Source organism: Malurus melanocephalus, unplaced genomic scaffold, assembly GCF_030028575.1.
Source record: "Malurus melanocephalus ecotype Western Australia unplaced genomic scaffold, MMel_1.1 scaffold_305, whole genome shotgun sequence".
NCBI lineage: Eukaryota > Metazoa > Chordata > Aves > Passeriformes > Maluridae > Malurus > Malurus melanocephalus.
Window position 1 is genome coordinate 643,539 of NW_026623537.1, and position 22,659 is coordinate 666,197.

Sequence of the window (22,659 nt, forward strand, 5' to 3'; positions counted from 1 at the left end):
GAGCGGGACTGGAACGGGGATTGAGACCGGGGTCGGGAGGGACCGGGATCGGGGTCAGGATCGGGACAGGGAGAGGAGGAYGGASAGGAATCGGGATCAGGATCGGGACCGGGATCGGGATAAGGACTGGGACTGGGACGGGGAGAGGGACCGGGACTAGAGCAGGGATCGAAACCGGCTTCGGGAGGCACTGGGATCGGGGTCAGGATCGGGACAGGGAGAGGGGGACGGAGAGGAATCGGGATCAGGATCGGGACCGGGATAGGCATAAGGACCGGGATAGGGATCGGGACTGGAACCGGGACTGGGATCAGGGTCGGGACCGGGGCAAGGAGAGGGACTAGAACAGGGATTGAGACCAGGGGCGGGACGGGGATCGGGATAGGGATAGGGACCGGGATCGGGATCGGGACCGAGACAAGGACAGGGACAGGGATCGGGACTGGTGTCGGGACGGGGAGAGGGATAGAGAGCGGAGCAGGGATCGCGACCGTGACTGGGATCCGGATCAAGACAAGGACCGGGAGCGGGACAAGGACAGGGATCGGGATCAGTGTCCGCACCGAGAGAGAAAGAGGGATCGGGATCRGCACTGGGAGAAAGASARGGAGTGGGATCGGGATCGCGATTGGGAGAACGACAGGGTTCAGGCTCAGGATCGCGAGCGGCATCGGGATGAGGGCAGGGATCGGGAGCGGGCGGCGGTGGCCGGCAGGGCAGGGGGCGCGGGGCGGCTGCGGGAGCGGCGGTGGCGCGGGTGTCACACGTGTCTGTGTCTGTGTGTGTGTGTGGCTGTCACCGCCGCGGCGCGGGGCGTTTCCCGTGTAACGGCACCGCCGGGCTGTTCGCTGCCGGCAGCAKCCGCTGCTCCCCTCTCCCTGCAGCCTCCTAAAAACCTGCACGGCTGCGGGTGTTGCAGCTCTAGTGAACTTGCATGTAGGAGAGAAATCAATGAAATATCGAAACAAAATATTGCGTGTCATTTCTTTTTAGTTATAGAATGGGGAACAGCCAGTCCACTTCTGCAGGATTGTCTCATGATGCTGCTGTGAATAAAATACAGGTAACATTATTTATATGGCTTTCACTTCTTCCCAGCATTTATAGAAGCCAGTTACTTAAAACCTTTTCTTACTTATAGAAAGAAATACTGTCAATAGTTCTGCCTGTGGAACCTGTTCTTATATTTATTGTGGTTATTAATTCATGCTGGCAGCTTTGTTTATCCACAGCCCTGGAGCCTGATCTTCCTAGGCTGCACCCATTTTATGTTTTTTCAGACCCCTACTCAAATTCATGCTGTCAACTTTGGGGATTGAATCTTGTAGAATGACTGATATCAAATATCTATCAAAAGCTAGATATTTTAGAGGTTGGGTTTTTTTTTTTTTTATAAATTTACTAATACAAAATGATAGCCTGAAATCCCTTCGAATTTACACTAAAGTGATAAGGAATCTATCTTCCATCCACTGCTTTTGATCACTGTGCTTGCCACTGGCACATCCCAAAAAGGGAAAACTGTCCTAAACCATTCAGGGAGATGCATTGGGCTTGGCAGATTGAAGGAGGTGACTGCAGAGCAGAGAGGCTCAGGGCTGGCAAGTACATGGCAAGGCAATTGTACCACACACTCCAMATCCTTGTTTCATTTTGGAGTCAGGTGCAGGTCAAACCTGCYTGCAGAGGTGCCAGCAGTAATTTTCCTTTGTTTGTCACCATAACAGCAGGTTTTGGACATGTTTTTAGTTTTTAACATGTTTCACATGTTTTTAACATTAGTTTTTATAGATGGTCAGTAGTGTTGGAAGTGCTGTGTTGAAGCTCACTGACTTTGAACTTTCTTCTGAGCACACAGGAYATTATTTCACACAACTGTGTGGTGATTTTCTCTAAAACCACATGCCCATACTGCAAAATGGCAAAAAACCTGTTTGAGGGCTTGAATGTGAATTACACAGCTGTGGAACTGGATGWCAATACAAATGGAAGGCAGTTCCAAGAAATTCTGGAGAAGATGACTGGTGCCAGAACTGTGAGTATATTCTTTTACACATAAGAAGTAACAACTTGGCCTACACACATTGCTTTTAGGTTATATCTGTATCAAGTCCTTAATTTTTTCGAGATGGTTAAATTTAGGATACAAGCTCCTAAATAAAATACTGCAGGAAGGTTCTGCCTCTTCTTCCTGAGCCCCTCTGGCTGTCCCTCAGARTTGAGTTTTCCATACTGCCACTAAAATAATTGAGGTATCAAAGTAATTTTTCATTTGTATATTTGAACCATTGTGTTCAACACTTTGAATTTTATATAGTCTCACTTGACTCAATTATTGCCATTTATTACAATCACCCACACAGTGACTTCATCCCACTTTTGAGGGGCACACAGACTTTTCCATCTCTGTAAATATTATGGAAAAGTATGGGTTGTACMCTAATATTTTACACACACCTAAAGGAACACAACTGTTTTGTGYACTGGAGTCCACATGGGCTTGCTTGGATTTTTATCCTTTTCCCAAGAAGTAACTAATGCAACTTTTGTTTTCTTGATAGGTCCCAAGAGTCTTTATCAATGGGACTTGTGTTGGMGGTGCAACAGATACTCAGAAGCTCCATGAGGAAGGCAGACTGCTTCCTTTAGTTCATCAGTGTCAAATGAAAGCAAATTACTGAGCAACCCTCTCCAGCTTCGCTTTGTCTTCCTTTGTATGAACARAATTTCAGATGAATTCAGAAAATCACACACGGCGTGAGCTGCACTCGGCAACCTCAAACCATGGCTTTCTGAATCACAGATCCCTCTCTGACAGACTTTATGGACTTGGCAAATTACTTGGTGTCCTTGCCTCAGCTTTCCCACAACCCAAATGGTCATTAGCAAACATGATGTAACTCTTGGGGCTCTTAGTGAGACAGTGTTGTCATTTCACGGCGATTACGTCCTGCTCCGGGGAAGTCCGGCCTCTGCAAAGAGAATCCTGTGGGTTTTGCTGCACGTCGATTTGCTTTCTAGCTTTGTTCCAATAAATTGTCTGTTTAATTTAATCGTTTCTCTAAATATAATTCCTGTCTGTCCAACTGAAATGAAGGAAGTGTGAAGCAAACCCAGTTTGTAGCTATATTGGTGTATGCATGTCAATCTCTCTTGTATTCCAGTGCCTGATCACCCAGCTCCCACACTGTGTCCCCACTCGAACAGAAAAGGGAATAAAGATTCTGGCAGCTTTGGAGAGTGAGAGCTTTCATCTTTCCTCTGCACTGTSAAGTCTCAGTCTGCACACTGCTGTTCAGGAATGTCCTTCCAGGGGGGCAGACAGCTGAAACACTCAACTGCAAACAAWGATACAATCAACCCAACAACAGAAACGTAACACCAGGTGAAATGGGTCTAATATGCATAGAGTTTATTTAGTACTTAAATTCTACAGTCAGAATGCAGTTTACTAGCCATTTTAACTTTCAGTTAAATGTCTAAAAGAAATGACTAAAATTCCATAGTTTCAGTACAATGTACATCCAAAGCCAGACCAGGCAATGCCAAGACTCTTGGTTATTTCAAAGAAGTTCATATGCAAATAGAAAATTATAGCCCATTCTTCAGTTAAAGGGACCATTACACAACTAAAGGTGCACACATTAGAATAAAAACATTAGTCAATGAATTTTTTACTCACTTTTTGTGAATTAAGACTCTTGTTATTTCCATTGCTTTCAGCACTGCATGTACCTAAACTACTTTTTTCCCCTCGAGGGAGAAAAGCATCAATCTTCACTTGCAGCTAACTAGGACTGCATGAACAYAAATTAACTTGTCAGCTTCATTTTTTGTGATGCAGGTTTGAACTGAGTTTAAACCGCATCATTTGTAGCAATTCTTTACTATCCAGTTGCYTGCATTGTGCATCTTTAATGTGCAATCAGCTAATTAAACACACTGACCTTGTTTCATTTTTATTATTGCAGTTTACTGTATGGTGCTASGACAGTCATCAGGGTAAACACACAAATGTGTACCGGTCTCTGAATTTACACTTAATAAAGCAATTTGTTTTGCACATACAGTCATATAAAAACACCAAGTATTCTTTTTCTCTGTGTAGAATTCTTCGGCCAGTGATGTTTTTTCAGAAGCTTAACAGTAATTTTGTCCCCAAAGCTGATAAACCCATCACTTAAAAAAATAACAACAGTATGCAAAGGAATTTTTCAGACCTTTTCATTTTGTTCCCTGTTTAGGGGCATGTTTTTTTAACCAGTAGTCTAAAATAACCCTTTGAGTTCCAAGTTTTGGAAGTCCCAGGGCATTGTCACTTAAGGCAAATTCTCATCCAGCTGTTGAGGAAACCAGCTGTGTGCCTGCAGATCCAAGTGAGTGCCCCTTCTTTAAATGAGATCTAGCTTAAGGCACCCAAAGGGTTAATTATGTTTCTTTTTAACCACATTAAGGCTCCCCATCCAAATAGYTTTTCATTAATTGTGTACAATTTCATAGAAAGTAGCAGCAAGACAGTGCCTTTGTTACTGGATGGCACAAAGCCATGTTATGTTTAAGTTCATTAAACATGATATGGCAGTTCAAGTGCGGTTCTACTCTAGGAAAAAAAAACACCACAAAATTAAGAAACTCAAGAACAGTTAYTAAAAATCTCAATTTCTTTTTGCCCAGCAATGTCTCCAGGACAAAGCTGTTAATYTTAAAATATGCTTGCCCTGGCATCTGAATTTTAAAATGTATCCAGTAAAAGATCTGGATACCTGCTGATCCAGCTTAAATCCCATGCTCCTAAGAAGCASGAGAAGCTGGAAACAAACATTAAGTTATTTAATGAAGCACACAGAGCTGTGAATGTGCCCATGTGTTGGTTTTTTTGATACAGAATTATTTTTAAAGAGTAGAACTGCACTTTTATGGGARAATGAAGACATTTTATTTGTAACTAGTTGTGCTTAACTCTGAAGCTGGTAACATTAGGAAAAGAGCTATTTATATTATTTGTTAATGAAGCATTTGTAAAAGTTCTCAACATACCACATATATATGCAAATATATATATATATTTAAACTTAAACTCAGAATGCAGAAATACCTAAAGAAACCACGCTTTACAGTATCAAACTCATAAATCCAGATATGTAAGCACACATATTTAAAGACACCATAGCTTCTGCTGAAATTAGCTAATCGTTCATGTTTTCTCTCAGAGCAGCACGTCCATAAAACACTGTCCTGGTTAGTGTTTTACCTTTCCCCCAGAACTCTTGCTCAGCAATTTGTACTGTCTACTGTGTCCTGGTAAGAGAAAATTTCTACCATTCCAGCAAGAAAGTCATCAGAACAGCTGCTTACAGCACATCTGTGCACTGCAACCCACTGCAGACGGCAGAATAAACCTATAAACTGGTGGGATTTCACAGAAACTAGAGAAAAATTAAAAGCATAAGCAAGACAAATGTTTTTTTGCTACATTTACTTCTACAGCCTATCCTTTGAAGACTTTCTCTAGTCAATATTGCAATGAAGCTGCCTGTTTATCCAGAATATTCATTTAAATGTTTTCCTATTTCTGCATGACAGCAGCTTGGTAATATTTAACAGAATGAAAAGTTTCAAATCGCTGAACTAATTCTAGAAAAATGCTTTAMATTTGAAAATCCTATTTGCAAAGCCAGTCGTAAGAGGTTACTTTTTAAAAAAAAAGCCATTCACAGGCAGATGTTGGATTTTTGTAAATAAATAAAGTATACTTTKTCACTGAYTTTTATGCAAAGTTTTACCAAAAAYCTGACAKAYSCATCAAATTAGCTGCTTTGTAAGAGATTAWWWYMWTWAARGRAARRAAAAAAACCCTAATTATTTAAAAAGTTAAGATAAACACTATGCCATYGGTTCTGGTCTAGGGAGCAAAGTGAGCATGCTCASTGACAGCAAGAAGGCAGAAGAACAGAGGCAAAAAATAAAAAAAGGAATGGATGAGAGCTTGTGAAAAAAAAGATTCAAGTATAGGCCTGAGGTGACAAGATGGAAAAGGAGAAAAAAACATCAACGTTAACAGAGAAAAGGGTACAAGAGAAGAAGAAACCAAACGGAACCAAAACAAAAGTTTCTGTTATGGTGGCTGTGAGCTCAGGACGTGGTTAAGCAGCACAGCATTTTGCAATGCAGGCAAATATTTTCGTAGTGTTTTTACAGACAGAGCCATTATTAAAATACATTTTCCAATCTGCTGCTGTATTTTGAAGCCAAGAATATGTACTTTGTTGAATAGCCTTTTAAAGCCATACCCATTCATGGGCACCAGTTAACAACAGCAATGTAAAAGAACAACATAAACCCCCTTAAGATTTATGCTGAACAAACAGGTTTGACAGTGGTTTTAAGCAGCAAGGTATTTTAGTGCCTGTTATTAGCAGCCCTCACACAGTGGGCATTTGGACTGGCCCTGCTGACCTCAGAGCTACAACTACCTTTAAATTKATCTTTTTATAAGCACAGTGCACTGTAATCTAATTCTACAAGCATCCCAAATTCTCCTACTCCTTGCTCCACGTCTAAAACTCCTGACATGAAATTCTATTTCTTGGCAAAATTATTATTGCCYTTATTGATATTACACAATGCTGATGTACTCATTGCATGATTTCAAAAATATCTTGAGAGCCTTCTGCCCTCTCCACATTCTTGACTGTGTCCCTTCCATGAAGAAACCTGACCCTTGATGTCCAGTCCTTATAGAAGAATGTTTTACCTCTGCTGTGCTTTCAACCACTACATCCTTTACTTCTTCTTAAAGCTAAAGTGCCTGAACATTACAGCCTTACACATAATAGTCTAATGCTTCAGGATTAAGGGGGTCACAGTGAAATGGCAGTCAAACTGAAACCAGTTAACTCTGTTAGCTATCAGGAAACCTGCACTTGCCTGGTCTACAGTTGCACTCTGCATTTAGACTTATTTTTATTCAGTATTTTGAATAAAATTAACTAGCTTTAAACTTCTCCCTGCTCAGTTTTTACTGTTAAACTGCAGTGCACAATTATAGCCCCTTTTCTGCTTTTTCACTCAGTGTTCCTCCAATGCAAAGACCACAATTAATCTGAAAGTCTCCTCTTTGGTGAAAGGGTAGATCGTTCATTGTACACTGAACTAAAGCTTAAGCTTRGCAACTTTGTCTTAGCTCACTTTTTTTTTGTTCTTTTTGAAGCATTACAATAATTATTGCCTCTTTACATGTCTAGATAGTGTTCTGGCAATTACCAGTTTAATAACTAAAGACTAGAAAAAGGACAAATGCACGTTATAGCAAACAAGTCATGCTGTCCCCTAAAATTCAGTGTATGGGCAGATAAAAAAGACCCAGTCTATGGACAAGGAATATGCAGCATCATTCACCTATGCCCCTTACTGGAAGAAAATAAAACCAAAAGGAAAACCACAAAAACAAGGGCCCACACACTYTAAAGTTTCAGCTGTCAGCATTTACTTCAGTTTCCCCTCTCTGTGCAAATCCTCAAGGAGGAGCAGATGACAACGTGGTCTCATCAGTGCTGGTTTTACACGGCATAAACCACTGAGAATTCTATTTCTAACAAGGWTTTTAAGAGCATGTTCTGTCTCCCAGCAGGGATGACTATTTTCTATCGTTGGTCAGAGCTATCCAGTGTCAACAGATACAGGGAGCTACAATTTCTAGCAGTTCTACTGCAAAGTTCATCTCCACTTCCACACTCTAGTTCAAGAAATTGTATTTTAAACTGGTCTGCCTCCAAAGAAGCAGCACCACTCTCTATAACCGTTCATTCAATGTTAGTAACTATTCTAATTTTTATTTGCAATAAATTTACTTGAAAGTTACTTGAAACACCTGTTTAAGCTTTCATTTTATATTTAGTCCAAAATATTTCCTATTACTTCACAAATACTACTCCAAATAAGAAAAAGTACTTGCAAGAGATACTCATCTATGAGTTATTTTCAACAACTCTAGCTTAGAAGGAAACACCTAATCAGATGTTTGACTATTGTGTAATTTAAAACACATTACTACCAAACCCAACCCCAAAACATCAGTGCATTCACTTGAAATTATTAATGTGTATTGAGCAAATGAGTTTACTCCCCRTATTCAGGGTGTTTTGTTTAGATGCTAACAATGATAAGCAATTTTTCATGGCTGATTTTCTTTTTCCAGACTCAAAGTGCTACGTCTCAGCTTTTGTAGGAACACTTGGTTTGTTCTAGAAGTCACCTGAGGAGCTGGTGGCAGTCCTGTGTCCTCCAAGCATTCTGCCAGAGCTGCACCGTGAGAGCAGTGATAATTCACAAGTGACTACATTCACCTTGGCTGAAAGGCAATACTCCACCCAGCAGCTCTTGAAGCCCTGCTTTTCACCTCAGGAAAGGCTCCTTCCCTCACTGCATTGAGAATTCATTAAGGGAGAGTGTAAATAAGTAGCAGAATACCTTCAGTAACATGTAACATCCTATTTTAGCACCAAAAGAGATATCCCTGCTACAGAATGCAAGCTTTCAAYGTGTAATCAACAGGAATGAGGCATAATGAAAAGTGTTACAAGTACCAAAAGGTATAATATGAATTTCAATTTTACATTTAAAAGCTCGGGTTTTAGGCAGAAAAGTTAYGTGCCATTTACCACTATGGGTAAATGGGATATTTTTATAAATCATAATTMTTTTCAAATTAACATCAAATTCACTGTTTAAAACAGCCAGCATTAGCATAAAAGAGGCTGATACACATATGTTTTAGAGGAAGTTGTAAAAGCATCACTAAAAAACTTTTCTAATCTCCTAAGACTGATCTAYTAAAGAGATCTTTTAACTTCCCCCTATACACACATACATAAAACACAGAGAGAATTAAATACATATACACATAAATTGCTATCAATTTCTGTTCCAAAGTGGTAGAATACTCACTGGCTTTCTCCTTGTTTTCTCAMACTCTAACTATCAGACTAAAAAATAAAAAATAAAGAATCCAGTTTCAATCACTTCCTAAACAAGATTTTATGAACATGAATGAGGCAACTGTACAGTTCATAAAAGTTTTTAAGAATTGGTCACTATAAACTGGAGGTAGTTCTGAAATATGTTAGCTTGAATTAATTAATGAAATCAGAAGTAACACTAATCTACAAAAAGATTTTAAAATATGAAATTCTCTCCTGCAGGAAGATGGGGGTCGGAGTCACTGAAGACATGCGGGAAAAAAAAAAAAAAAAAAAAAAAGAAAAGTAGATTTTTGTTTCTGGTTGCTCCCACTCAGCTTTGGTGAGCAGGCCAAGACACATGCACTTGTTGATCTTGCTCACTGAAAGTGTGCTGATGCTTCCTGAAGTTGTGACAAGGACTGAATGTGACATCCCAGYCACTTCCAAAGTGTTTTTCTACTAAAAACAATGTTTAGAACTTCCTGTAAAGCATGCTAATTCTAAACTAGGGCTTCTGAAACTGTATTGTGCAACTGCCCCTCGATTTATTAAAGAGATATTTACTCCTGAACACCCAGATGATAATCCAGGGAGAAAAAGATTAGCATGAGCTCTTGTACTTTCAGTTTTATCAGTATAAAATGTCCCTGGGTAACTTTTACGCTGTATCACAGTCACATGGTCTCAATACATACCAGAAAAAACTCCTTTTGTTGATTTTAACTGTAACCATGGAAACTGTTGAATATTAGTAACCTTAAAATACAAAGATTTTTAAAAAGCCTAAAGAAAAGTCCCTCTCAATGAAGTTGCTGTTAAAACTGCCATTATTAAAAATACTAAGCCCATTTTTTCCAGCCCCATTCTAAAAGTAACTCAAGAATTTATTCTTGCAAAAAAGCATTCCACAGCAATGGGGGAAATTAAAAATCTCTCCATATTTATAATCTACTATAAATGAAATTAAATTATATACTATGTAACCCTGTAACCACTTTYAGCAAACTTCTCACCATTATTTTAAATTGTGTGCAAGAGGAAAAACAACAAAGGAGATTTCTCATCTGCTTTTCTTGTTTTCCCTTCACAAAAAGGTAATAAAGAATCACAAAACCATGATGGTTGGAAAGSAGCTCTTGGGTCCAACCACCAACCCAACRCTGCCAGGCYCACCCCTGAGYCATATTCCTAAGCACCACATCCACGTTTTTAGAACACTTGCAGGGATGATGATTCCACCACTTCCCTGGGCAGCCTGTTCCAATGCTTGGCTGCAAACAGGATTGGAGGTTCAGCCTCACCAGTGCCAAGTAAAGAGGAACAATCCCCACCCTGSTCCTGCTGCCACACTTTCTGATCCAGGCCAGGATGCCCTTCACCTTCTGGACAAACTTGGCTCATTTTTAYCCCTTGYTGGCCAGCACCCCCAGGTCCTTTTCSCCAGGGCAGCTTCCCAGCCACTGTGCCCAGCCTGGAGCATCACACGGGGTTGCTGTGACCCAAGGGCCAGACCCAGCACTTGGCCTTGGCCCACGGATCCAGCCTGTCCAGATCYCTCTGCAGAGCTTCCTGCACWGCATCTGCTGTCCAGATCAACACTTTTGCTCAAGCTGGTGTCATYTGCAAACTGACTGAGGGTGCYCTCCCTGTCCAYATCATCCCTGAAGATATTGAACAGGACTGGCCMMACCATGAGCCCCGGGGAGCATYGCTGGAGAGTGGCCAGCAGCAGGATGTGACTGTCACCACCATTCTCTGGGCCTGCCCAGGTTTTCAGCCAGCAAACAGTGCACTGCCCAAACCATGGGCTTCAGGAGAAGGCTGTGAGAAATAGTGGCAGAGGCTTTGCTGAAATCCAGGCAGACCACATCCACAGCCTTCCCCTCATCCACCACGGAGGTCACCATTCCCAGGAGATCAGGTTGGTCAGGCAGAACCTGCCTTTCATAAAGCCATGCTGGCAGGGCCTGATCCCCTGGCTGTCCTGCACGTGCTGTGTGATGAGATGATCTGTTCCATAACCACCCCAGCACTGAGGTCAGGCTGACAGCCCTGCAGCTCCCTGGACCCTCCTTCTGGCCCTTCTGCCCGATGGGCATCACATTGGCCAACCTCCAGTCATCTTGACACCTCCCTGGTTAGCCAGGATTGATAATGAAAGGTGGAGAGTGGTTTGGGTGGATGCACAGCACAGCACAGAGCTGTGCATGTTCAAGTGGAGCAGCCAGTCAGTGTCTCCTCCTGAATTACAGGGCCTTCGTTGTGCTCTTGCCTCTGTCTTCCCAAGGACAGCCGGTCTGACTATCAAAAACTGAGTCAGAATGCATTAAGTACCTCAGCCTCCTCCTTCTTTGTGGCAATGCTTCCCCTCATATACAACAAAGGTTGGAGATTCTCCTGGGCCCTCCTTTTGTTGCTGATATATTTGGAAAAATGCTTTTTGTTCTCTATTATGACAGCAGCCAAATGGATTTCTAGCTGGGCTTTTGCTTTTCTAAACTTCCTGCATAACCTAAAAACATCCTTGTAGTCCTCAAGAGCAGCCTGCCTCTTCTTCCCAAGGTCTTCTTTCCCTGAGTTCCAGTGACAGCTCCCGGTCAAATCTTCTTCCCTGCTGGCTCATTTTTCAGCACATGGGGACAGACTGTTCCTGCACCTTTAAGATCCTTGAAGAATGTCCAACCTTCCTGCAGCCCTTTTTTCCTTCAGGGTTGTTTGCCAAGGGACTCTCTCAATTTAAACAGGCTGAAGTCTGCCCTCAGGCTCCTCAGCTTCCTCTGCTCGATGACTCCACTTCAAGGTGGTGCCCAGGGCACTGGAGGTGATCCAGGTCCAGGCCCTCCTGGCACTGCAGGTCTCTGCTGAAGTCCTGGGGCACAAGAAGTCAGCCATCCTGCAGTGCAGGCCCCGCTGCTGTGGCTGATGAAGGCAGCATGTCCTTGGCAGCTGCTGGGCCTGCTGCTGAAGCAGCACAACGGAGAGCAGAGCCCACAAGGRGGTGGTCAGCATGGTGGCCCTCTTCACTCAGCCTGCTGAGGAGCTGGACRTGGCCAAGCTGCTGTCTGGGCTCACTCTAGCACTGGTGGAGAGCAAGTGCAGGGTCAGCCATGCTGCCAGGGAAGTGCTTGCTGAGGTGGCATCTTCCTTCRGCCCAGGCAAAGCCACCCTTCTCTTCAAGGCAGGGGATGCTGTGGAGCCTSAGGACAACAGGGACAGGGTGACTCATGGTGCAGGCCAGGCTGGCCAGGAAGACTTTGGTGACTAAAGGTTTGTAAAGTACMCTGTGCTCCTGCCATCATCCTATCCTAACAAAGGTTCTGTTTACCCTGGCACAGATCCAGAGTGTCTGGTGCTGCCCACAGGACTCAGCACAGTCACTGTGGGTATCACACAAGGGGTGATGCTCTCTGGAGCTCCAGCTCACACAGAGCCCAGGCTGGGCAGGGAATTAAATCCAGTAAAAGTTCTGAGTACATGTTTAGGAATAAACCAACTGCCTTGGGAAAATGAGTGTGCTGGAGACAAGGATGGTGGTTCAGGAGTGGAGCTGCTTTCCAAAGGGATGTGGAGCAGGGSTGCCAGCTGTGCTGCAGGGCTCTGAGGGGTGATGTGGTTGCACTGACAGCCATAACCAGGAGTGTCCAAACTGCATGATATGTTTCTGCATGGAGCCAAGTTCAGGGTGACAGTGGTGACACGTGGCTGCCACTTCCAACAGCAGGGGATCACTGGCTACTGGCAGTTAGTTTGACACTGGAGATGCAAGCGCTGAGTTTCTCTTGATCTGTTAGATTGCATGAGCCTRAAGTTCAACCTTACAAACACCTTAGTGAGAAGCTCTAGTCAGAAATGCTCAAAGTGCCACCACCTCCTGTAACATTCTGATATGTATACAATATGCCATATGCTAATAAAGTATATTTGGCTGGGAGTTCCCAGGGTGCAGTCTGTTGCCAGCAATGGACCCACTGGGAAGAGCAGATGCCTCAAAAASTTAAATCAAATCCAAGGTGAAGTTTCGAATGACATCCAAAGCTCCCGTGTCGAAGCCGCAGATATCCAACATGCCTCTGTCATCAGGGTCAGCAATCRTGAAACCATGGGAGGTCATTCCACAAACAATCAGCTTAGCAGGAATGCCCATTTTCTAGAGGAAGGACAGGAAAAAARTCACAAAACACATATATAGTATGTGGGGGGCCAAATCTCGCTTGCAGAAGCCACTGTCTAAAGAGATGGACTGACAGAGGAATGCCAGAATCAGAACTGCAGGCTGCCCTCAATACTGGAATGGGAGATAACCCCAGCTARGCAAACCAAATTAGACTTTTGGTATTCATTTCAACTGGGTGGAAACTATCTAAAGGTTAAAGACCATATACACATGCCTGACAAGCCTATTTTTTGTTTAATAAACAGCTTCAGTAATAAACAAGTTTAATAAACAAGTTTAATAAACAGTTTCAGTAAAGCATAAAGAATTGTTTGCTAAAGAAATAAGAGTTTCTAACAGCCATGTGCTTGGAGAAGGTGTTTTTCTTTGTTCTGTTGTAAAATTATGAATCTGTACATCTTAGAGTAGCCGCTTTGAAACATAATGGGCTTTCTGCACAAGAAAGAAGAAACCCACCTGCCACCTTATCCTACTGATACTTYCTTAYYGGCTTGTCTTCATTACTTCATTGAWWTTTTTTCATAWCACTGCAGACATCAAAGTTAAATTGAATTCTGAGAGTGAAACTTCATTCTGTAACAGCTATAAAAACCTATTCCATCAATTAGATATAGGTTGCAGAAATTCACAGCCTCCCTGAATAACAAACAAAATTTCATAGACAATGCAGCACCCTCAGCAGAGAAGGCTAATTACAATTCCTTTTAGCAATACTGTGGTTTTAAATATGCACAATTAATGCAATATGTGTACTAACTCTGCCTAAATGCAAAATTGATCAGTTTTTAACAATATATAATTATTTACTGAAAGAAACCACAACCAGTCCAATGTCTAAAAGGTTTTTAGAGCTGGAACTAATTTTGCACTGTGTTTATTAATCATAAACAGTCAGAAGTGTATTTACCTCTCTGTACTCTCTTAGGGCCATTGCAGGAGGAGTATTYCCAGCAAAGGTCTCATTGTCAGTAAATACAATGAAGACATCAGCAGCTGTCTGAGTTTTTAGAGCCCAGATCATTGGAAGAGAACAATCAGTGGTACCCACTGGAATCTTAAAGAGAAAAAATACATGGAACATATTAATAAAGAAATCAGTAAACCTTGGAAAAATTACTTTTGATGTAAGCTTTATGTTTTATCACACAAGAGGCTTTTTTTTGTTAAATATAGTAATTTTGTCTTAGTTTTGTCCAGGGACTTTTTTTGTTTGATTTTTTAAATATTCTTTTCAAGGTAACTCATTGTAACCTAGCACTACCATTCTACATTGCAATGTTTAATAAACAGCAACTGAAACAATGACATTTGCTRGGCTTTCTCTAAATAGACAAAAACAATTCCAATGTTTTACACTGAGATACAGACTAAACAAGGTAGTARAATTGATTACAAAGAAAATATGGTGTAACTGCTGAGACTTTTTTTTACATACTTCATACATTTTCACTAAAACTTGAGGTAAGGTCATGTCAGCTGTCACTGGACAAGGGACCATTTCGTGTGAAAAGGCAACAATGTGGGAATCCTTCTCAGTCCKTGCTACAACCTGAGAAAGAGAGACAGAAATAATTCAGTTATATTCCTATGAATTTTTCATGTCTGCACTGAGCCATTCCCTACTAAACACACAACATGAGAAATTTAAGTCACCATGGCTCCAGGTATACTCTAAACTTTCTGTAATACTACTGCAAATAAACACTGCAAAAATTGGAGCTGAGTAACTGCTGTTAATTGCTGTCACTGAAGATACTCTCCCATTTCTTCTCTACCCTCTGTCTTAAAACCTTGGGCATTTTTAAACATTAACAAAAGATCTCCGCTGCAGTACAAGAAGACAACAGAAGAAGCTTTAGAGTACTCAAACTGAGGGAAGACTGATTGTGAATAAAGGCCACATCAGCAACTAAAATGGACACAAGAATTAATCCTAAAATTTCTTAAACTAATCTGTACTATTCTATGAATCTCCTGAAAAAATTAAAATGCTTAAGGTAAGTGTAAAAGGTAAGTGATGAAGTTCTCCTAAGTTTTTACTTATAGCTAAGCCATTTTATTATGGCTAAGATAAATAGAAAAGCTGCCCCAACCTCTCTGATTTATAACAGGAAACAACTTCTTCAAACATTCTTTCTGAATATGGGTGCCAGCAGCTTTCAGCAACTATCTGCCAATGAGGCACAAGGTCACACCTCCCATACCCAAAAAATGTTATATCTAAATTTCTTCTTGATTTCTAACCAGATTTAGAGCACCTGTGTATCAAAAAAGAAAGCAATGCAARCTGAAAACAGTTATAAATAAAAGAAATGGAATGGCTCACCATACACATTACTGCTGCAACTGTGCTGGCATTGAGCACGCTGCCCAAAACCTTTTGGGTCATTGATGCACTGACATCAACTGCAATCACAAAGCATTTTCCTGTTGGTTCAAGTGTCTGAAAGAATAGAAGAAAAAAATGTAATAGGTACACATAATTTATATATTCATTTATTCCTCTGCTTTCAATCCTAATTTTTTACTCTTTCTGGGTAACAATGCTGCTGAAAAGTTTCAGAATTGTCACCCACTCCATCAATGATTCTTGGTAAGTGTACAGAAAACACAAAACTCTTAAAAAGCTTAACGAATTGGAGAACTGAATTACCTTGAAAGCTTTGTAAAATGAGGCATCTAAAGCTTCTAAAATGTCTTCATCAGGACGCCACCAAAGCTTCCCTCTGCTTCCATGCCCAGCTTTATAGGTTTCTAATGCAACCAAAATATGGAATGGATGTATTCTACCCTACAGACAAAAGAAATCAAAAGTTACAGTTTGAAAATTTAACATCCTTAAAAAAAAAAGTAACAAACTTAATGAAAAGATGAAGTCCTACTGGAAAAGATCTCTGGTTTAGAATATGGTTACTTTAAATTTGTTAAATTTGAAGAGTTCATGCAGTCTGTATACAGCTGTTAGATGAACTGACACTTGTGTTACTGATACGGACCTCACAACCTCTCAAGAATCCTCCAATTAATACCAAATGTGATGCCATCATCAGAAATCTGGTTAAATTTTGCAGCTCTATGATTGTTCAGTGCTACTTTTCATCACAGGCTGGCTGTAAGGGCAAGTCCCTGCYCAACTGAAGGGAAAGGAGCTGAGCATGGAAAAGAACAAACTTAATTCTAGTTTTATACCAGATACAGTAACACTGGACAAGAAACAATCTTTGGAATGTAGCATTCATTTTTCTCTTGCAATAAAACATTCCAAACGKTTTTTTTCCTTTTTCTTTTTTCTTTTGTTTTTTGCTTTCTATATATAAACTTATGTATAACTTTTCCATCTATAAATTAGTGGCTGCTGCATGCTAAGTATTCTAAACCACCTTCTCTCTTATCTTTTTGCTAAGGGAGAGTTTCAGTCCTTAACCACTGCCAGTAGCAAACCTCAGTAAATCTGAATGCCTGTCCATTGCCTTTCTTCCATCAAGGAAGGCTATTCTTACACCATGATCTTTCCTCTCCTTTCTCCAGTGCCTCTGTACAATTCAGGAAAAAAATCAGAGAAAGGGAAGAATCATCCCAGAGATGGGAGAAAACAGGCCTATGTTGTTGTGCTCAATTCAACTCTGAACAGTGCTGAAGAATTTAAGTGTCCTGATTTTCATGTTCCCAACTCACATAACCGCTGGTCATGGCACTTGTCTTCTCTATCTTCCATTAAATTCCTGAAGATTTTATTCTCCCTTTCTTTTTCCTCATTTTTTTTACCTCTTTGGTGGACAATAAAGCAATCTGAAAGGAGAAAGCCTCCTTGCCCATCATCTTCTTCCTCTCAGCTGTTATGCTATTTTCTTAACTCACTTAAAAATTATGAGACTCAGAAGATATTGATGAACCCAACAAGCAAAGCTTGCCACAGCCCTCATTTAAGAAAAGATCCAATAGSTGCCAATACACTTAATTTATCAGAAAGTCTCAGAAAGCAAGCRGGGAATCAAATGAGAAATTAGAAGTTTTAACATAAAGTTGTAGGCATTACATGGCAGTTTTAAGAAAGAATGAACTAAAACATTAAAAATTAAAATCCACAAAGGCTGGCACTGATTATGAAGTTCTTACCTTTTTTAGCAGTTTTTCATTTCTCAGTTTTTCACATACTATTGCCACTTCTGAACCTCGTGGTTCAAGCACTGAGTTTGYTGTCAGCTTTCCTAAATTTCTCAACAATACAGAAATGGGCATCTCTTTCAGCAGTGCCTTCCAAACCTATGATCAAAGACAGAGAAGGGAAACACAGAAAGATGAGATTCCCAAACTGGCACCTGTACATTGAATRAGTGTATTTTAAAATAAACGTACAAATTATAGAAACACCTTGATTATTTTAAATTAACTATTTGGGTAAACAACACGAAAAAYAGCCTAAGGGCTATTTTTTACAGAAATCTAGATTTAAAATTCTGAAAAGCATTACTCTTTGGAGAATTCAAAGCTAAGGAAGTTTACCTACCTCTTTAGATTTCAGATGGTTTGTCAGRAGATGCTCTTTAACTAGACCATATTCCTCTATCAAATGAATAACTTCCAATTCATCTTTTGTGCGTTTTACTTTCTCCACAGCCTCCAGATACTTCAAGAGTTTTTCAGTCTCAGCAGAAACTGCTTTCTCTTTATAAGCTTCTTGGACATCTTTCCACCCCTTGGTAACATACTTAGTGACTATAGCAATTCCTGTTGGAAAAGAAAACCATTTCTCAAGCAGGATTACCATCTGTGTACTGGCATTTATCATTCCAGAAAGCAAATGAATTAGCAGGTTTCATTCTCAGACCTGCCAAGCACCCAYTGAAAAGGTCAGGCACACACAATTTAGAGCAGTACTTTTAATTAYTTTAATAATCTCCTTAGAAGTAAGGAGCTTTATRTATTTGCTACATCACCCAGAGCTGTGSATGCTTCATCCSTGGAAATGTCCAAGGCCAGGYTGGATGGGGRTCTGAGCARCCTGGGGTAGTGGAAGGTGTCCCTGCCCATGGTAGGRAACATTTGGAACAATATGATCTTTAYGGTCCCTCCCAACCCAAACCATTCTATTATTCTATGATTTGAAGCCAACAGATTTTCCCACATAAYGARAAAGTGTTATTTCATCATTTGTAAGCAAATAGGAATAAAATGAGGGAATTGTGTTAYTTTATCTTCCCTTGGCACATGGAAGAAAAGAAACAAACTGTTTACCTTGAAGATAAACAGGTCTATTTCTATACAACCACCCATATTATTAAGGTGCAGTTTATAGGACATCCTCACTAAGAATTCATCTACAATACTGGAGTTTCCAAAACACTTCCATAGTCAATATAAAAGGTTTAAAACACAGWATTTTCAGGTAAATAAAAATTTATTACCTTCACTGGCAGGTTTTAGGTGGGACAACCTCAGAAGATCTTTATGAGACCAACCACTTCTTTGCTTATATTTTGTAACCGCTAAAGCAAGAGCCATGCCATTCTTCCCATTGTACCAATCTGCAACAGCTTTCCTCAGTGCACGGCCCCACATGCCACATTTCATGCCCTCCTTCAGATCTTTTTTAAACTGGATGAAAGTAAAGAGATGGGTTGGTATGCAACACACCTCGGGGACAGCTTTAAACGCCGCTTGTTTTGTTTTGGCATCAGAGCACTGCGAGCAMACTGCGAGGGCAAACAGCAGCGGCTCCTGCTTGGCCGCTCTGCCCTCTTGACTAAACGCTTTGATTTCTTCAACAACCTCGCAGCCTCTGCCCTCTTCGATCAGCCTCAGCAAAGCTTCTGCGTTTTCAAAGCCCAGCTTCTGCTCCTTGATGTGGTAGGTGCCGGCCTCGGAGCCGAAGCACAGGAAGTGCTGCAGCCGGCTGCTGTCGGTGAGGTGCCAGGCGGCAGCGCTGGCACAGCCGGGCTGGGRCGCATCGCTCGGGGGCTGCGCTCGGCTCTCCTCCGCCTCCATCCTTCAAACTGCTGCTGCAACAACAACAACACGTTTCGTTAAAAACTCCTCCTGACTGCTCTTTTAGCAAAGCTAATACATCTTTTCTATACACCTGCAATCTTAAATTTGCTTTCATRAATTTAATCGGAGCATTCTCCAAGTGTGTGATAATTCACATCACTTAGAGGAACAGAAACAAAAGGAATCTCTGAGTTAACAATAGAGACAAACTTACTTCCTTAACCCCAAGAAGTTGCTGACAAAAACTACCAGGTATTACAGCCTTTTGCCACTAATGTATTACATCACTTTCTTAGGCAGATTTTTGGGTTGCAGACTAAATGGCTCAAAATTCAGACCTTGCCCTGGTCTATTTTGCTAAAGAATAGCTAATAACGACCCAATGAAGAAAAAATAGGTTAAAATAAGGAATTAAGATCCTGAAAAACTGTTCAAAGCCAGAAGACTGTGTGACAGTTTATATCTGGTGGGTTTCAGTGAGGCTTAGACAACAGCTTTTTAACAACTTAGTAGCTCAAGAACAAATTATCTTTGTTACAGGCTCTAATAGTCAACAGAGATCCAAGAACACACAGAGACAACAGATTCTGCACTGCTTTACGTTTAAAGAGCAAAAATCAGCATAAAAATTCACAACCATTCAGATCTTTCTATTTATACACTCCTGAGCTGCAAGAGTTCAGCTGTAATATTTGTAGGGCAACCTCACTGCTCCTACTTGGAGAACATCCAGCAYGGTAAAATTCACGCCATGACATTTAAAAGTGAAGCAAATGCAGGTGAAATGAAATCAGCAGGGTAATGGTAAGAAAATCCCTCATCATCACTACCTCCAAAACATTAATAGCACAACAATAAAATCAGTTTTCTCAGTTCTCACTAAACAATAAAAACACATTAAGCACCAATAATCCACTCCATCAAACTGCATAAAAATCTTAAAGTACAAGGACTGAAGTGAGCACACACAAATGACATTTCAAAGAAATCCACTAAACAATTTTCAAGAATTGCAGGTGTCTACTTTTGACTTTTCTTGCTTGTTCAGATACTGAAGACCAAGAAAAGCCATTTTGCTCCATTTACCAGGACAAGCTAGCACAAGTAAATGTCATTAATGCAGACAGAGGGTTTTCCCCCGATTTAGTAAGTAACACTTTGATTTACAAACAACTTCCCTACTTCTTTGACAGAGAATTTCCCTTTTTCTGCAAGTGACTAGAAACGCACCTTTCTTCTGTTTTTGCACTGATCTGCATACAGAATTAAACAATCATCAGTGCTCCCATTACATTCTACAAACTGATAAAATCATGAAAATAAAAGCCGTAKGCTGACACCTGGTTTAAAAAAGCAGGTTTCAGCTGAAAATTAACTAAAAAATATATTTCATTGTGTTATTTAGAGCATCAGTGCACAGCTAAATTATACATTCTGACCATGTTTCCTGCCAAACCTATTTAAATACACATCATGGTTGAGCTGGCTTTTTCCCTGACATCTGAAGCATGCAAATACACTGAAAATAACAAGGGTGGYATTCCCCATGCATGAATACCACATCAGGACCTTTTCATGCCCGTATTAATTTTATTTTTTTACAGTTTCATTAGCTCATTTCATTAAACAGTGGGTAATGTTTCATTAGAAACATAGAAAATGCAAGCAAAAATACTGAAATCACAGTAATCATCCATTTATTTATCAGGAAAAAATGGTACATGAGAGATACTGAAAAACACCATTATCTTGAAGGGAAAATAAGAATGGGAAGCACAAAGGATCACTCATGAATACCAAGGTCTCCATGTATATAAAATATTGAGAGTAATTTCTTGCTGTATCTTTCATAACCCTGCCATAATAAATATTACTACATTAAAGTGAGACAAATGGGAAAATTCTTTTCAGACACAAATGGATTATCAAGACTAAAACTGAACTGGAAGCACTATGCCTTTGGTTAAACAAAACACCTCACTTTGTTGGTTATATTAAGAAATACCAGCACTACCTTTTGAATATTTCAGTTTTTTCCCAACATTTTTCCATTTGCCCACATGTTCCATCTGATATGTCCATCTTTCTTGAATTCTCACTTGGACAGTCTCACTGGTCCTCACACACTTAGTTAGAAAACTAATACAAACTATCAACACCATCAATACCTGAGAATGGGAACAAACCTAAACAACTATACCATTCTCAAATGAAAAATAGTATTTATCTGATTTGAAATCTATTGGTAAAATTTACMAAATTTATTGGTAAAATACTGTGACACAAGATCAGTATTTCCATCAGAGGTATCATCTTGAAAAACAAACCATCCCAGACCAGATATTTTACMAAAAAATTACTGAACTCAACTCCATGGTTAATGAAAGAGAAACCCACTATATTTCAACTGCCATATAAATTCAAAAGTAAAAYATGGCTTTGACTGCTCTTAAATTAGTGTATACAGCAGTTACATGTTGACTTGTAAAAGTCAGTATCTTTGCTGCTGTACCATAGCATAATTCAGTTTAAATTTAAATTTAAATTGACCTTTGTTAACTTCTACAACTTTTCTGATTTGCTCTACTTTTCCTAAAAAAATAAAATGTCTTACAAATTCATGGATGTATGCAAAAAAACACATAAAGTACAAAGCTTTAACAGAACTATGGATTCTAATTTAACTGAGCAATGCAAACAATGAATCAAGCTTTGTAGCAAAACCCCATGGAATTAAACTTCGAAGAAGTCAGATCTTCTAAGGAAAAAATGCACTGACATTTTCACAGTATTTCAAATTGTCTTTGAGTAMTTCAAAACCATCTGTACTCCATTCTATGAGAAACTGCACTCTTCTACTCTGCTTTCTAAATTCTGTATATGCATTAAACTGAAGACTATGAAGAATGTCTTCTAGTTAATTGAGCAGAGAGACAGCAACCATCACACTGAGCTGTGTTTGTAACAAACCAGGCCTAGTTCTATWAACATAGTTCTCATACTTCAGAAAATAAGCACCTCTGCTTCAACCGGGATGCCAGAAGAACATTTCCCAAATCAGAAACAGAGCGATGCACGATCACAGCACAGCAGATAGACGATAATCCGAAGCACGTATCTGCTCACTGCAGAATTTACAAGAGCCTCCCTACTTAAAAAAAAATGTACTGACTTGAGGGGCAAAGGCAGCTTAGCTTACGTCGCACAGACTTAGGAGGGAGAAGCACCTAAAGCGGATAGCCGAAGAGCYGCGATCGCAGCTGTCAGTCTCCATAAAGACGATAATCAGCACGCGTGACGGGGGAGCCGCGTAACGCCGGGACACGCCCGGGAACGCCCCGCGGGCCCCTCACGCCCAGGTGCCCTCGGCTGCTGCCCCTCCGGCCTCTCCGCATTCCCAACACATCCACGGAGCCCCCCGGGGCTCACCAGGGACCCCGCACCCTCCGCACCCCGGGAAGCGCCACTTGCCTGCGAGGCCGCGGCCCGGGCGGGGCCGGGCGGTGCCGCAGCCCCGGGAGCCGCGGGGCGATGGGC

General features: G+C 40.7%; 2 protein-coding genes across 4 annotated transcripts in view; one reads left to right on the forward strand and one right to left on the reverse strand.

Moving 5' to 3' along the window:
- GLRX2 (glutaredoxin 2) overlaps positions 1 to 5,789 on the forward strand; it is a 7,801-nt gene extending 2,012 nt beyond the window's left edge. The window contains exons 2-4 of one of the 2 annotated variants that reach the window (XM_057377195.1): positions 994 to 1,063; positions 1,859 to 2,035; positions 2,562 to 5,789. In XM_057377195.1, coding sequence (XP_057233178.1) covers positions 1,001 to 1,063; positions 1,859 to 2,035; positions 2,562 to 2,681 — 360 coding nt within the window. In that variant the 5' untranslated portion in view covers positions 994 to 1,000 and the 3' untranslated portion in view covers positions 2,682 to 5,789. Of the gene's footprint in view, positions 1 to 935; positions 1,064 to 1,858; positions 2,036 to 2,561 lie in introns of those variants that run through there. The other variant, XM_057377194.1, reaches the window with a different exon arrangement.
- A 5,177-nt stretch (positions 5,790 to 10,966) lies between these two features.
- Positions 10,967 to 22,657, reverse strand: RO60 (Ro60, Y RNA binding protein). 2 transcript variants are annotated; one of them, XM_057377186.1, is made up of 9 exons: positions 22,594 to 22,657; positions 18,540 to 19,130; positions 17,642 to 17,862; positions 17,251 to 17,397; positions 15,788 to 15,925; positions 15,461 to 15,577; positions 14,570 to 14,683; positions 14,042 to 14,188; positions 10,967 to 13,107 (listed from the first exon to the last, which is right to left on the reverse strand). In XM_057377186.1, exons 2-9 carry the CDS (start codon positions 19,117 to 19,119, stop codon positions 12,955 to 12,957), a joined length of 1,617 nt encoding a protein of 538 aa, XP_057233169.1. In that variant the 5' UTR covers positions 19,120 to 19,130; positions 22,594 to 22,657; the 3' UTR covers positions 10,967 to 12,954. The 2 variants fall into 2 exon arrangements, with proteins under 2 accessions (XP_057233169.1, XP_057233170.1); XM_057377187.1 differs by lacking the exon at positions 10,967 to 13,107 and having other exon boundaries at positions 14,083 to 14,188; positions 14,577 to 14,683.
- Positions 22,658 to 22,659: the final 2 nt, after the last annotated feature.